Source organism: Frankliniella occidentalis, unplaced genomic scaffold (assembly GCF_000697945.3).
Source record: "Frankliniella occidentalis isolate FOCC.00 unplaced genomic scaffold, Focc_3.1 Scaffold7, whole genome shotgun sequence".
Lineage (NCBI taxonomy): Eukaryota > Metazoa > Arthropoda > Insecta > Thysanoptera > Thripidae > Frankliniella > Frankliniella occidentalis.
Window position 1 is genome coordinate 1,227,172 of NW_026267137.1, and position 14,173 is coordinate 1,241,344.

Here is a 14,173-nt window from a genome sequence, read left to right on the forward strand (position 1 = left end):
AATAAGAGGTGTAGTTTCTGTGGCATCTCACTTACTTAACTTTTTGTTGTTGGGGTTTTGTAAAATTTTTGTTGTAAAAGTCATAAAACATGTAGAAAATGAGAAAGATGTTTGGAAGGAAAAGCATGGGAAAGTAAATAGGTATGGGACAGTCTGGTAGTAATAACATTAATACCATAAAAATTATGATGCAGAATTGAATCTGTTAAAGGAAAGAAATAATTTAGATAAATAGAACACCATTCCTACTATATCTTTCTTGCTGGCGTTGTTAGACTTACCATTTGCATTATTGTTATGTAAGGCTTGATTGTTCGCAAGATTTTCTGGAGCCTTGGGTTTTTGTTTATTGTAAGTAGATAGTATGTGTACATTACAATGTGCACAATACTGTTTGGTAGAATTGGGAATGACATAGAACCACCTAAAAGAAAAGCAATATGGTAAATTTCAATTTTGTTTGGACTAATTAAAGACTGAAATGTAGCAGTTTTGTTTATCCAACTGACCTCCCTGAAACTTAGTTATTGTCCAAGCTACCCAAAGAGTAGATACATGGTGATAGAGATGCAGAACAGATACCTGTCTATCCTTTTTCCTTAGTACAAATACAATCTGGTAAACAAAGCAAATAAATCATAACTGTGAAGATAATTAATGGCATCACATATACATAAAGTAATACTAACTGTTTCTACAAACTCTATCAATTTCAGCCATGTTGTCAGCCAAGAAAATGTCAGCATCTGTAAATAAGTTATAAAAGTTACTATTTTCTAATGGTTAAATAATGTCATAAAAAGAGGGAAGTACCTTCATGGCTTCAGGGCTGTCTGAGTAATCAACAGGCTGACATAGCCAGTTGTAAGTTGTGAGCCACCCACTGTTTAAACACTTGGAGAGCGTGGGAAGGAAAAGAAACATAAAAGTCATGTGTGTTGGGAGAATACATAAATGCATCAATCCAGACTAATGCTAAATAATAGCGTCCTTGTCGGCGAGACCGCAGCAGACGAGACTTACCCCATGTAGTATAAAGATACAAGCAAACACTTGAAAAATGTTGTAATAAAAAGTGAAAGTATTGAGCTTGTATGCCGGCCGATTTTTCATGTATCTTGGCCCAGCCACCAATACTAGGAATAGATACACGATGGATAGCCATAGCGGATAAGCAGGACTGCTCATTAAGCTCCAATCCTTCAGACGAGGATCTGAGGGGAATGGGAAATAGAGAAAACTTTTGGACCTTGCAGAGCACAAGTAAACGATGGGTAACACTCAAAATTTATATACACATAAATTATTCATGGATTTAATAACTTTTGCTCAATAAATCCGCAGGACATATTCTTGTCATCTTTCCTCTGTAGGGTATACTTGTGAACTTACCCGACAATTCGTCGAAAATCCTGTGGTAAGTTTCTGCCAGACCCATCTTATCGCGGTTGTAAATGTAACCGCTCAGTGTTGTCTAGAGGGAACCCATCTGAATATTCCCTCGATGTTCTTCAAACATCACCGCTCGGCCGTGCGATTCGGACTAGGCAGAGTCAGCCAAAGTTTAGACCCGTGTGCCGCTCCGGGCTTGGACGCAAATGTAAATGAGGATGGTAATTAAGGCTGGGGGGGACACAACAAAGAATTATTTAAGATCCTTCTCTGCAAACATAAAACGCTCGGGCTATGTTTTGTGAACTCCCAGGGAACAGGAAACTTATCAAAATGATGTCAATTGACATCTAGGGAGTCATTTTAACGCCATCTTTACGTCAATCTGACGTGATTTCAAGCTGAAATGGACATCTTCGCTGTGGAATAACGACATCACGTTTTCTGTTCCCTGGCAAGCGCAGCGGTGAACTCCTTCAGCCAATGTCGAGTAGGACGCAACACGCTCGTCAGCGTTAGGCACTATCGTGTGTAGGGGATCGCCAAAGATAAAGTACGTCCCGTTTTTTAGCTTTATTTGGAAAATTCCAAGCGCTTGGCGCCTGCAAGACTCAGGGTAGGCCAGCCCGCAGGGCACGCATGCGCTGTCGCCAAGATGTTGCCTACCCACCAGGCGCCATGAGAACTTGCATTACTTGAACCTTGGCAGTTTCGTAAATAAGGCGAATGGGGCGGGGGGCGTGCTTTTTGTATCGCTCCCTTTACGTAAATCCGCAACACTCGTCTCACCCCAGTGCCGATAAACACCTGGGGTCGTTGGGTTCCGCTCCAGTATGGGGTGTCTCATAGTGCCACCCTTTCTGCCCTCGAGGGGGATCCCCCTCCTGCCGCAGAGGAAACTGCGGAATCGAACCAGTTATTTGGCAACGTGGCAAATTTTATTCGTAACATTGGACCTCGGACCTTCGAGCTAATGAAGTTGGGTCACGGCTTGATTGGGCGCAACGCAAATACGACGCTCTGACGCAAGAACGCATTCAAGCCCTTTCTCTCTATGGATATGGTCAGCAGGTCAGCGAAACTACAATGTTGTCTAAATGCTAACAACATTATTAGCATTTTTCGACGCCTTTTCCTACAGTTGCCGAGCAATACGTCTTATTTTCAGAATTAAAATTGTCAGTGAGAAATGCAATTTCGAATCGTAGTCGAAATAAAGCATTTCCGGCAAAGCAGAAATGCAGAGAAGAATGCGAGGAAGAAGGAAATTGTGCTTGAACATGACTTCCGTTTTCTTGTTTCCTCTTCATTCTTCTGCATTTTAGCCTTGCCGGACTGGTTTATTAGATTTTGTTGACTTAAGAGCTCATCGCAAATCAACTTTCTCTATGTCGATTCGATATTGCATTTCTCACAGGGAGCAATTCTTTTTAGGATACGAGGCAACAATTTTCGTTCACAGAAAAGTTCGATCTTGAACTAATCAAGTCACGATAGTGGAATATTTTAATAACAAACAGAGTGCGTAGAATAGTCAATCGCTTTTTCATTGGCACATTATTGTAACTGTTTCAAAAATAAAGTTTGACTTGCAACGCCATTCAGTGAATGCCATTTTGCCTGCCCATTTGGTGATGCTAACAACGTGACTTCACAAATCGTGACATTTTCGTCATAGAGGACGTATAATTGTGTCAAACATTCTTTTGCAGGGGCGCCTAGGGGCTTGGAGATACGAGTGGGTTAACCGGATGTGGCCGGGCTACGCAAGCCTCTCTCCTAGGGCCGCAGGGGTAAGGGTCGGTCTCGGGGAACGACACGCCACACGGAGCTGAATTGTGATTCGAGGCGAGGTGGATTAATCCACATTGATTCCGAGGTTAGTCCGCTTCGCACTGTTTCTTGGCCCGGGAAAGTTAGTGATGTGGACTTCCCCACCCACCACGCTCATGTCCCATGAGATCTGTACCCATTGGCGCGCTCCGTGCTGAGACTTGGAAGCACCTTAAAACACATGTCAGCAGGAATGTGAGATCTTTAGCGATTGGGACAACCCTTGAAAGACAGTTACGGCACACAGCTCTTGACTGTGCTGAGCATTTTTTTCAGTATACTCTCACATCTGTAAACTACTATCGTCATTGACAGAAATGTTTGACGAATTACATTATTTCACGTTGGTGTCTCCGTCTCAATATGCGTCGTCTGCTGGTGCACCAACCACCGACAGTCAATTGTTTGTGGAGAGAAACAACAATGGCGGCGCTAAGAACTCGTGTTGGGTGTCTTCTTCAGGGCTTTTTCTCATCTTCTAAAATACCACGAAGTTCTTTCGATATTCGGTATGACAAGATTCCAAACTGTGCATATATTCCCTGTTATAAGTTCTTATCTTTACGCTGTGGTTTATTCTGGTTTTCGCCGTTGTCGGTGTATTGTAGGTTAGGTTGTCCCTTTACGTTTTGTCTAAAGTTTCATTCCCCCCATACTATTATCATTTTACAGATTTGACGGATGTGTGACACAAGTTAGATTCAAAGGAGGGCCTGCAACACCTCGGTTTCGCCATCCTGTATGGCACGTCAGGAAGGAGAGAGCTGTAAGTATTATATTTTGAAAGTTTGAGCCCTACTAACTTCATTTTACAAAATAATTCAGTACCCTTCACTTTTCATGAAAGCATTATCCAGAAAATTTGACAGCTGAGAACAAGGAATTTATCCGAGAAACTATTTCTCAAGACTTTGGCCCACCTATTGTTGCTCATGGAGTGAAAACATATGACTCACCTCTCAAAAATATAGAAAAAATAGAACCAGTCCAGTGGTTTCCAGGAATAAGGAGGACGTCTACCATAGCCAAGAAGATTGGCATTCAGCCACTGTGGCTTAATGATGGAACCCGTGTTATGACAACACTTTTACAAGTATGTTCAATTAATTCAGGTTACAAATTCTGGCACTTAATATCTTTTAATTAAATTATTCAAGTACTTTTTAATCTTTCCCCTGCCCTTTACTTCCTTACTCTCTTCACTCCTTTTGAACAGATTGTGGATAATCATGTTATAAAGTACAATCCACCAGATCAAGTGATTCCACTGAGACGACGTCATAAAGTTATACCCAAAAAAGTTTTAGGGAAGTTTGGTGCCCTAATTGTTGGAGCAGAGAGCGCTGATCCACAAGAGGTGAGTTGTAATGCTCCATATTTGAATCAAATATAGTTTTTGTTTCTCTTCTTTAATCTTTTTAAATTTTCTGTTCAGTTCACTAAAAATTACTGTGGACTGTTTAGAGAGTCTGGCCTTCCCCCCAAACGAAAGTTAGCTAGATTTTTGATCTCTCCTGAAGCTGTTCTTCCCTCTGGTACACCACTTAATGCAATGCATTACAGAGTTGGTGATTATATTGATGCAACAGGATTTACGTGAGCTAAGCTTTATTTTTAAATGTCCTGTGTCTAATGTGATACCTAATCTACTATTTTCATTGATCTTGTATACTTTGGTTACCCAATTCAGGATACAGAGAGGTTTCCAAGGTGTTATGAAAAGATGGGGCTTCAAAGGCCAACCTGCAACTCATGGTCAGACTAAGACACATCGTCGCCCTGGTTCCATTGGTGGAGGAGCAGGGCATAGAGTGTGGCCTGGCAAGAAAATGCCAGGACACATGGGTGGTAGACACAGAACATTAAGAGCCTTGAAGGTATGAATTTAGGCTGCCAAAATTGCGCACTATTTTGTGGTGGATTTTTTTTTTTAACCCTTTTTCCCTTTTTCTCTCAGATATTAAGGATAAATACAGAATATAATGTATTGTATGTTACTGGACAAAATATCCCTGGTCAGATCAACTCCTACATCTATGTTCATGACAGTTTAAGTCACCACAGGTAAACATATTTAACCTTAAGTACTATGATCAATAAATTATTACTTTCTTTTTTGCTTTAATATGGTATTATGATCTTTTTGTTAAAGGTGGGTGAAGGATGCAAAGGACGCATGGCCACTTCCAACCTATATACCTACAGAGACTGAAGTTCCAGAAAACCTATATGCATCTGATGTGCATCCCTTTGATGCTCCTTCTATTACCTATGAAATTGTTGACACACCTGTTGTGAGAACTGGTGCCAAAATAGCAAAGGCAAAAGGATCCAAAAAGTAGATATTTTTATATGAAAACCAGTGATTTCATTGTAAAAACTTTCGGAAAATTAAAAATTTAAGGCTTGTTAACATGGTGGCTATTTTGTACCTTTGTGGAAGGAGATTCATTCATAGATTTGCATTGAAATAGGTTAGGATCTGATATCTTAAATTTTTCATTCTGGAAGTGGTAATGTTTGTAAAACAATTACATGCCCTGATGGATCTAGTCTTCTTGAAGCCACTCCGTCATTTGCTGTGGGTAATCTGGCTAAAAATAGCTCTGACCAACCAGTTTACTCAAAACAAATGTCGGGGCGGCTTCAGCTTCATCAAGACTTTGGGCTACAACTGACATTTTATGGTTGATGTTTGCATTAGTTATTTTCTATTGAATAGCATCCAGAAATTGGGTTGGTTTGAAGGGAAGTAATTGAACCAAGTTTAATGGTGCACGAACAAGACCTCTTATATTTGACAAGTGTTACAGAATCAAAGATATCAGAACTTCAAATGTAATAACATTTATAAAAATAAGTGCACAGCTGGTATCTGGAATGTGACATCCATTTGAATGCAAAATGCTTTGCAAATGCACATGATTGTCAGATGGCGACTAGAGATCTGATCTATTGGACAGATTTATTCATCACATGGAATATAAATACTAGAATAGGTGTACAGGTAACTTTAAGTTCAACAAATGCACAGTAAAATAACGGGAGTTTGGCAATCAATAAAAAGGCAATTAATAAAAAGGTAAGTGATAAAAGGGCAAGGGCAATAATTATTTGGTAACTTCATGCATAGCTTTGGCCAAGTATCCAACATTTTTGCTTGTAACTCCGGCCATAGAGATACGTCCATCCTTAGTAAGGTAAATGCTGAACTCCTTGGTGATGCGTTCAACCTAAAAATGAGTTAAATAATGTAATTAAGTCTAAAGTTCAAGTATAATAATAAAATTTTTGATTCAGATAGATCTTTTACCTGTTGGGCATTCATGCCAGTGTAGCAGAACATGCCAATTTGATCAGTAATGTGAGCCCAGTTGCGTGAGGATCCTTCCTTCTTCAAACCATCACGAAGTTGAGTTCTCATAGAAATAATTCTATCAGCCATTCCCTTGACATCCTTCAACCTACATTAAAAATTCGAATTAGTTTCAGTTACAATTAAAAGTACACTGGCTCATGATTTGCAGTATACTTGCCACATTGATTTTAAGGACGCATCACCAAGGATCTCTGAAACAATCCTCGCGCCATGAACAGGGGGGTTTGAGTACATTGGTCGCACAAGAATTTTCAGTTGAGACATGACAGTGTCAGCTTCTTGCTTGCTACTAGTTACGAGTGAGAAGGCCCCAGCTCTTTCACCTGGAAGTTAGAAGTGAAGTAAGATCGATTCAGGTGAGGTTTAAATGCAAAATGATCAACTTGATTCCTACCATAAAGTCCCATGTTCTTGGCATAAGATTGTGCCAGAGCAATCTGATGGCCTTCATTGACAAAGAGACGGACTGCAAATGCATCTTTAGCAACATCACCTACAAATGAAAACAAAAATATTAAATAAACTTGCTAGGATAAACTTGATAAGTACCCACTAAATGTGAAATTGTACCGGAGGCAAAGCCTTGGTATGCCATGTCGAAGAATGGGAATAACTTCTTGTCCTTGATAAGTTTTGAAAGCTCTTTCCACTGCTCTGGCTTCGGGTCAACTCCAGTTGGGTTGTGTGCACAAGCATGAAGAAGAATAATAGATTTCTCAGGTATTTTCTAGAAATAAAATGGGATTCTATTTAATGAATTCATTTTAAGTAGATATTCATACTTCCAATTGAAGGACGAAGCACACTTACGGAAATATCTTCCAGAGCACCATTAAAATTGAGTCCACAGGTAGCGGGATCATAGTAGCGATACTGTTTGACATTCAATCCAGAGTCCTTAAAAATGGGTGTATGGTTACCCCAAGACGGAGTTGGCAAATACAGGTCCTTTCCAGGGAGGAAGCGTTGAAGGAAAGCCCCACCAATGCGGAGAGAGCCAGTACCAGAAATACCCTGTACTGTTGCATTCTGAAAACAGCAAACAGTTACTCAAACATTCTTTTAAACAGCTGTTATCCAGTATAAGTTGAATATAACAAACATACGAGAGAATTTTTGACATGCTCATTATCTTCACCCAGTGCAAGTGTGATGCTGTGCTTGCAGAACTCGGCAGGGCCTGAGATAGGGGCGTACTCCTTGTCCTGGTTCTTCTTGCGCATACGATCTTCAGCCTGTCAACAATAATTCAAGCAATTAGTGAGGAAACAATTTGGTTGACATCAAAGTAGACATTAAACTTACCTCAATAACACTGGGCAGCACAAATGGCTTGCCATTGTCATCTCGGTAAGCACCCACACCCAGATTGATTTTGTTGGAATTCTGGTCACGTTTGTACGCCTCTGTTACTCCAAGGATTGGGTCTGGGGGACCCATCTGGACGTGGGACCACCATGAGCTGACAGGAAGAGGGTAATTAGTTTCATCTTACACAGTAATCTGCCATAGACTCGACAGGCCATCCGCTCAATGCGTCTAGCACTCGCCACGATGGTAGAGCAATTGCTGAATCCAGAGACCAAGGTCATGGCGGCAACTCTTGGTCATCCCTTTTAGCGGGAAAAAGGTCTTGGCCTGCTGGAGTTCACGACCTTGACCCGACCTTGGTTAGGAGAGCCCTCGATAAGGACCTTACATCAGGACGTGTCAGGCGTCCTTGACCTTCGATAACGCAGGACGTCGCCGGCGCGGCATAGGCGACCGGCCGGTGCGCGACGTGACGCCTACCTCCACGCCACGATTGCGTAAAATCGCACTCACTTGTGCCTCGACGGTGCGGCAGCTGACAGCGACGCCGGCGCGGCGGACTTGAGGAGGGAGTTCGTGGTGATCCCCACGATCTTGGTGGCGGCTGCCATGGCTCAGCGTGCAACTGGACCGGAGGAAGAGGACGGGGCAGCGCGACAGTCGCTGGTCAGCAAACGAGGAACGACTGAGATGAAATGGAAGGAGAGCCCACACTGAGTTGGCAGACACTGTGCGGCAGCTGAGCTGCGTCGTGTGGGTGCCGCGGGGGAGGGGGGGACAGGGGCGGAGCCAGCTGATGCTGAGGCGCGAGCAGAGTGGAGGGGGCGACGGGGGACGAGGTTTTTATCTCGCCGGTAAATCAAAGTTGGAAAACAAATAACACACTCCTAACGACCTCACTCGTTTCAACACAGCCGAGCGTAGCGATAAGCAGGCTTGCTCGAGGGGTTGTCTTATTTGTCGATGATTGCGGCCGGCTGACGCACATCTATGCGCGCGAGACTGTCCGGAGGGCCAGAGGAACTTCCCTGACTTCTCACAGACTAAATTCGATTTGACTAGACCACACGGCTGGCGCGTGTACGGATGGGTATATTTAGCAGTATCTCTAGCACAACCTTTGACCTTTTCGTGAAAGGGGAAGAGCATTTTACGGGGAATGCGTTTAGTGAAAGAAGAGAGGAGGGGGGTAAGGAAGGGTCTGAAGGAAAAGGGGCGATATGAATGTGAATGAGTCGAATCATTATGTTCATCTTATGAAAAAAAAACAGAAACCGAAAACACATACTTTCTAGACGAGATCGGTTTAAACTAAAATAAGTAACAACAAATTTTAAAATTTTTGATCTTTTTGTTTTAGACGATTCGAGTGGTTTCAACTGCTTACACGACCTGCTGTACCACAAGTGAATACTATCAAAGTTGGCAACACTTTAGCCTTCCGAATCCGAATCCGAAGTTTCCACCCGTTGTTCGTCGTCGTTCTGTCTGCTGCTGCTGCAGTCGTTACTGTTGTTGTTCATGTGCTGTTTGAGAGATTAAACCTTTATCCCTTGTTTATTTAATAAATTTATGGATATTCTGCAAATTTTATTGATGATTACTGATAGATAAAGTGAAGTCCTTTCTCTCTCTGTACTTGTGCGAAAATCACATCGTGATGTGGACTTCTCAGACTGTGCATAACCTTCTTTTTATGAGTAAACAAATATATAAACGACACTCGTTCTACTGTGCTGAGTGGAATGCATTGTGTAGTCATAGCAAGTGACAGAAAAACCTTGCCATTTGTTTTCTAATTACGATCAAGATGATTATAATACCAACAGGTTCAGGCTTATCATCGCGTATGTGCTCCTGGACTCCTACCCGTTTTCTGCTATGCATTTAACAATGTCAACAGCTTGCTAATTGTATTACTCTTATACACAGGCCTTGATGTACCTTCTGACCAAAATTTAGATGAGCAAAGTGAAGATGACATTCACATTTGTGGGGCGTGCAAAAGACACTTCAATGACATATTTCTGTTCATGCGCCATAAGAGTGAAAACAACTGCAGTTCTAGACTTAATAAGAAGTCACCTGAAACAGTTCCTTCTAGAACATGCTCTGAGGGAGGCAATCCAATCTTCTCTTCACTTGAAGGTGCTGTATGATTGCTAACTTAATAATATTTTCACTTTCTTAGCCACTGGTTTGATGTTTGTTTTCTCTTTGGTTCTGCTTTTAGGATCTAGCAACCGTTCAAAACGGCCTGAAACAAAGTATACTAGAGTTGCTCTAGTCAATACAGAAGCCTTTACTATTCAAAAAGAGGATAGTTTTAAAAAGTCTGCTACAAACTGTGAAGAGAGAGACGTGACAACACATCCTCCTCATCTACTTTTGGCTGATCTCGCTAGCCAAAGGCTGGACCTTTTAAATCAGGATGAGAACTCAACAGACAAGACTGGAGGAAGTGATATTACTTTGGAAGATGATGTATGTTTCTTTTTGGTGCCCTGTAATTTTCTGTTGCTTTTTTCCGCATTATTTCATCTCATTCATTTTTTTTTAAAAAAAACATAGTGGGATTCTTCATGGTCTGCGGCCAAAGTTTTGGGCACATTTAGTCTCTCTAATTCCCTAAGGAAGCTCCAGAGTCAGAATCTCTCTCCATTAAAAGAGGTCTGTGCCAAATCAATGGCTCCTAAAGATGGCAATGTGCAGGAGCAGCCAGAACATCAGGTTATTGATCAGGAGCAGCTCCAGAGTTGTGAAGAAAGTGCTGTGCTCTCAATTCCTAATGAGAAGCACATTGACAGTCAGATCCACTCTGTAAGTATTTTGGACTTTTTTTTTTAAATTTCATAGTTGTATTAGCTTTAGCAGACTGATATATTAAAATATTAAATTACATTTCATTTTATTTTTTTTGTGTAGGTTGAAGACTGCCATGCTCAGGAGCGCTTCATCGGCCCTCATGGTGGATTGCTTGATGTGGAAGACGTTGAGGTTGCCACATTATTAGCTAATCATCTCACTAATGAGCCCAGTCTTCAAATATATCCAAATGCTTCTGGTAAGTTCTATTATTCATGCACACAACAGCATGTTTTCTCATTAGTATTTGTAAACCCAACAAAATCAACCATACTAAGTATCTTACCTTACATGAAATAAATTAATTCTGGCGCTATGTTTTACAGAGTCGTTCTTATCATATAGTAATTTGCAAAATCAGCTTGTTATTCAAGACACTACAGAAACTTTGAGCTTTGAAAATGATGATAATAGAGACAAAGGTACTGACCAAAATTCAACAGATGAGAAAAGTGGTGGGAAAAAGTCAAAAGAAATAAGAAATGAGCCTCGCTGTAAAAATGCAAAACCTACAAAGAAACGCAAACTTCATTCTTGTCCCAATGATGGATGCACTTTCCAGGGAACCTCAGTGAGAGACTTAACTCGGCATATAAGGAAACATACAGGTACTCCTTGTTATTTTCACTTTATGATGAATTAGTGATGTCCTTAACTTTGCTGTTGATAACACTTTTCTTCACTTATTAGGAGAGAGGCCTTTCAAATGTACTGAATGTGAAAAGACGTTTACCCGAAGAGATAAACTGTCTGCACATCTTCGTTGTCATGGGAATGTTGAGAAGACATTTCAATGCAATGTCTGCGAGTTTGCTTGTAGGGAGCACAGTAGCCTGATCATACACATGCGCCGCCATACCGATGAAAGGCCTTACAAGTATGTTCTTTGGTGCACTTGACCTAAAAATAACCCACTGAGTTTTTCACTTTTTTCTAACATTATTTTACACCCCAGGTGCCAAATATGTGATCATAAAGCTCGCACAAAATCTCATCTTAATGTCCATCTCAGAAAACATACTGGTAAGTTTTTTTACCGAAACATTTTGAAATGTTGTTCTATGCTTGTTTCTAGTTTTTTTTTCTTTTTCTGGGTCTAATTTTAGGCGACCATCCATACAAATGCAAGAAGTGTGGTAAGGCATTCACTACTAGTTCTGATCTGACCCGCCACGCAAGACTTCACACTGGTGATAAACCATTTGCTTGCCCACACTGTAGCTATGCTGCTGCCCTGAAAAGTAAGCCTTTCTTTTAAATCCTCTGAAAATGATTACCTTTGACCTAGTAATGATTACACTTAATTTTGTATCTTTTATATCTAGCAAGCCTTAAAACTCATATTCAACAAAATCATATGCCTGGAGTTTCTCTCATCTGCCCCAAATGCAACATGCAATGTCAGTCTCGCAAAGACTTGCGGATACATATAAAATCACATAAAGGTAAAATACAATACTGTACTTGTTTCTTGTCCCTGATTCTCTCTGTCTCTGTCTTATGCTTTACAAACTACTACAGTATCTTCTAATTTTTCTTTTCATTTTCTTTTCAGATGATTCCAAGCATTGTAGTAAATGTGATTTCATTGGCTCAACCAACACTGCATTGAAAAAACATTTCAAGATACATACACCAGAGAAGCTTAAGCAAAGTCCACTCCTCAATGGCAAAAGAGGTTATTACTTATTATGAAATTTACATGTGTTGCATATAACTTTCTTTTAAGTGCTTTGTCCATCTTGCTAATCATTTAATATTTTAACAGGTATTCTTAAGGGTCATCAGAAGAAGAAATACTCTCCAAAGAAGCAGAAGAAACCTTTGGAAGTTTTCTCTGATGTGTACAGCTGCACATATTGTAGCGCATCGTTCTGGAGGGAGGATGCTCTTGAAGAACACATCCGCCAGCATCAGCTTGACGAGCTAGTTGGGGCTCGCGCTCCTGATCCTGTGCTTGCTGATAGTGCTGACAGCAGGGACAGTAATGACAGCACAAGTATGGATGTGACTTGTGGTCTGGCAGGATTAGCAGCGCTTGCTTCTTACCACAGTGCTTCAGAACATGTGTCGTCAGAACAGCAGCCTACATTTCTTTATCGATATATTTCTGGATCACAAAGTAATGAAAGCAATGATAATCTGCGTAATGCTGAAATTCTGGCTTCTCTTAATCAAAGCTCTGGAGCTTTGCCTCAATATGTAGCAATTCAAACAGAGCAGAATACTTTAGTTGATGCTTTGAACTGTATACAGTATGTCTTACCCAGCCCCTTAGGGACCCTTGACGACAATGACAATGCAACATCTTTGCTATGCTAGTCAAATGTCGTGGAAAGACGTGCTAGAATTTTGTTATTGTTTAAGGACTTTTAACAGTTTTATGTTCTTCAAAAACTAGTCAGACCTATTTATTACATAGACTTTTCAAGTACAGATTTTTTTCTGTCCTGAACGATATTTGCTAATGATCAAGGTCAAGGTGCACCCTGTAATCTGTTAAAAGTTCTAAATTTCTGTGATATGTTTGGTGTGTGGTGTGTCAGTGGTTCTGTTATAACTTATATTCATGTTGACAATTTTGTATCATATGTTTAAAACATTCAGTGCGGCGCGGCCACAGCATAGTCACACTTCGTCGGTTTTCCAGTCCCGAGGATGCAGTGCCGCACTGGTTGTGTTCGCATTTGTCTGTGAAATTTTTTTTCAACTACCTATGGCATTTAATCTTGCTATATAAATGTAGTAGATTAATTATATTTTTTATGTGGTATATTTGTTTGTGAAAGTACTGTACTTGGGTTTTTCTGCGATGGCCAAAGCTGAATTTGGCTTGTCACAAACGACTGATTATGTTATTATTTTCATGTAAAGTTCTTGTGAGACCACAGGCTGCGCACTTTTTGGTATTAGATTCATACATCTAACACTGATTCTAATAAAGATAATTTAGATATGCATTCAATCTTGTATTTTTGAGATTTTCTCTTTGGGGTCTGTGAACAAGTTGGGATTGTCTCAGTACAGCGCTGCATGTCTGCAGAGAACTATCGGGCCCGACCTCGGCACCACACCGGCGCCGCCCTGCCTCACCCCGCAACGCCTGGCCCCACACAACCCGCCCCGCCTCGGCCCGCCCCGCTGCCGGCGGGAGCCTCTGAGTTGTATATACAGCACAGCACAGCTCGATTGATCGGTGATAGGGGAGGGTGGGTCGGTCCGTGGCCCGAGACTCGACGCCGGGGGCGTGTAGTGGCGACCAGGGAAGCTTGCAGCTCAGCTTCCGAGAGGAGGGAGGCCGGACGTGCGCCCGAGATGGGCTGTTAGACAGCCGCCTCGAAAATCACATTTCGCATCACCACATCTTTCGAGGCCCACGATGCCCCCCCCCCC

The 14,173-nt window shown here is 41.4% G+C and overlaps 4 protein-coding genes across 5 annotated transcripts; 2 read left to right on the forward strand and 2 right to left on the reverse strand.

The window, feature by feature from the left end:
* LOC113209646 (elongation of very long chain fatty acids protein AAEL008004) lies at positions 1–1,561 on the reverse strand. Its single transcript, XM_026427292.2, has 7 exons — positions 1,393–1,561; positions 1,024–1,214; positions 814–894; positions 690–746; positions 510–615; positions 282–424; positions 1–202 (listed from the first exon to the last, which is right to left on the reverse strand). The coding sequence occupies exons 1-7, from the start codon at positions 1,436–1,438 to the stop codon at positions 32–34; spliced, it is 795 nt and encodes a 264-aa protein (XP_026283077.1). The 5' UTR covers positions 1,439–1,561; the 3' UTR covers positions 1–31.
* Positions 1,562–3,580: 2,019 nt separating this feature from the next.
* Positions 3,581–5,638, forward strand: LOC113209342 (39S ribosomal protein L3, mitochondrial). Its single transcript, XM_026426792.2, has 8 exons — positions 3,581–3,734; positions 3,898–3,991; positions 4,073–4,318; positions 4,442–4,582; positions 4,661–4,821; positions 4,916–5,102; positions 5,183–5,289; positions 5,378–5,638. The coding sequence occupies exons 1-8, from the start codon at positions 3,589–3,591 to the stop codon at positions 5,565–5,567; spliced, it is 1,272 nt and encodes a 423-aa protein (XP_026282577.1). The 5' UTR covers positions 3,581–3,588; the 3' UTR covers positions 5,568–5,638.
* A 353-nt stretch (positions 5,639–5,991) lies between these two features.
* Positions 5,992–8,673, reverse strand: LOC113209332 (aspartate aminotransferase, mitochondrial). Its single transcript, XM_026426781.2, has 9 exons — positions 8,429–8,673; positions 7,910–8,066; positions 7,711–7,839; positions 7,415–7,633; positions 7,175–7,331; positions 6,999–7,097; positions 6,762–6,927; positions 6,539–6,689; positions 5,992–6,458 (listed from the first exon to the last, which is right to left on the reverse strand). Exons 1-9 carry the CDS (start codon positions 8,524–8,526, stop codon positions 6,336–6,338), a joined length of 1,299 nt encoding a protein of 432 aa, XP_026282566.1. The 5' UTR covers positions 8,527–8,673; the 3' UTR covers positions 5,992–6,335.
* A 104-nt stretch (positions 8,674–8,777) lies between these two features.
* On the forward strand, positions 8,778–13,745 carry LOC113209595 (zinc finger protein 64-like). Of its 2 annotated transcripts, none has more exons than XM_026427215.2 (13): positions 8,778–9,104; positions 9,276–9,762; positions 9,848–10,063; positions 10,149–10,399; positions 10,487–10,735; positions 10,841–10,979; positions 11,107–11,388; positions 11,471–11,657; positions 11,736–11,803; positions 11,887–12,021; positions 12,106–12,225; positions 12,336–12,458; positions 12,549–13,745. In XM_026427215.2, exons 2-13 carry the CDS (start codon positions 9,726–9,728, stop codon positions 13,100–13,102), a joined length of 2,361 nt encoding a protein of 786 aa, XP_026283000.1. In that variant the 5' UTR covers positions 8,778–9,104; positions 9,276–9,725; the 3' UTR covers positions 13,103–13,745. The 2 variants fall into 2 exon arrangements, with proteins under 2 accessions (XP_026283000.1, XP_052129733.1); XM_052273773.1 differs by having other exon boundaries at positions 8,778–8,995.
* The last annotated feature ends 428 nt before the right edge of the window (positions 13,746–14,173 follow it).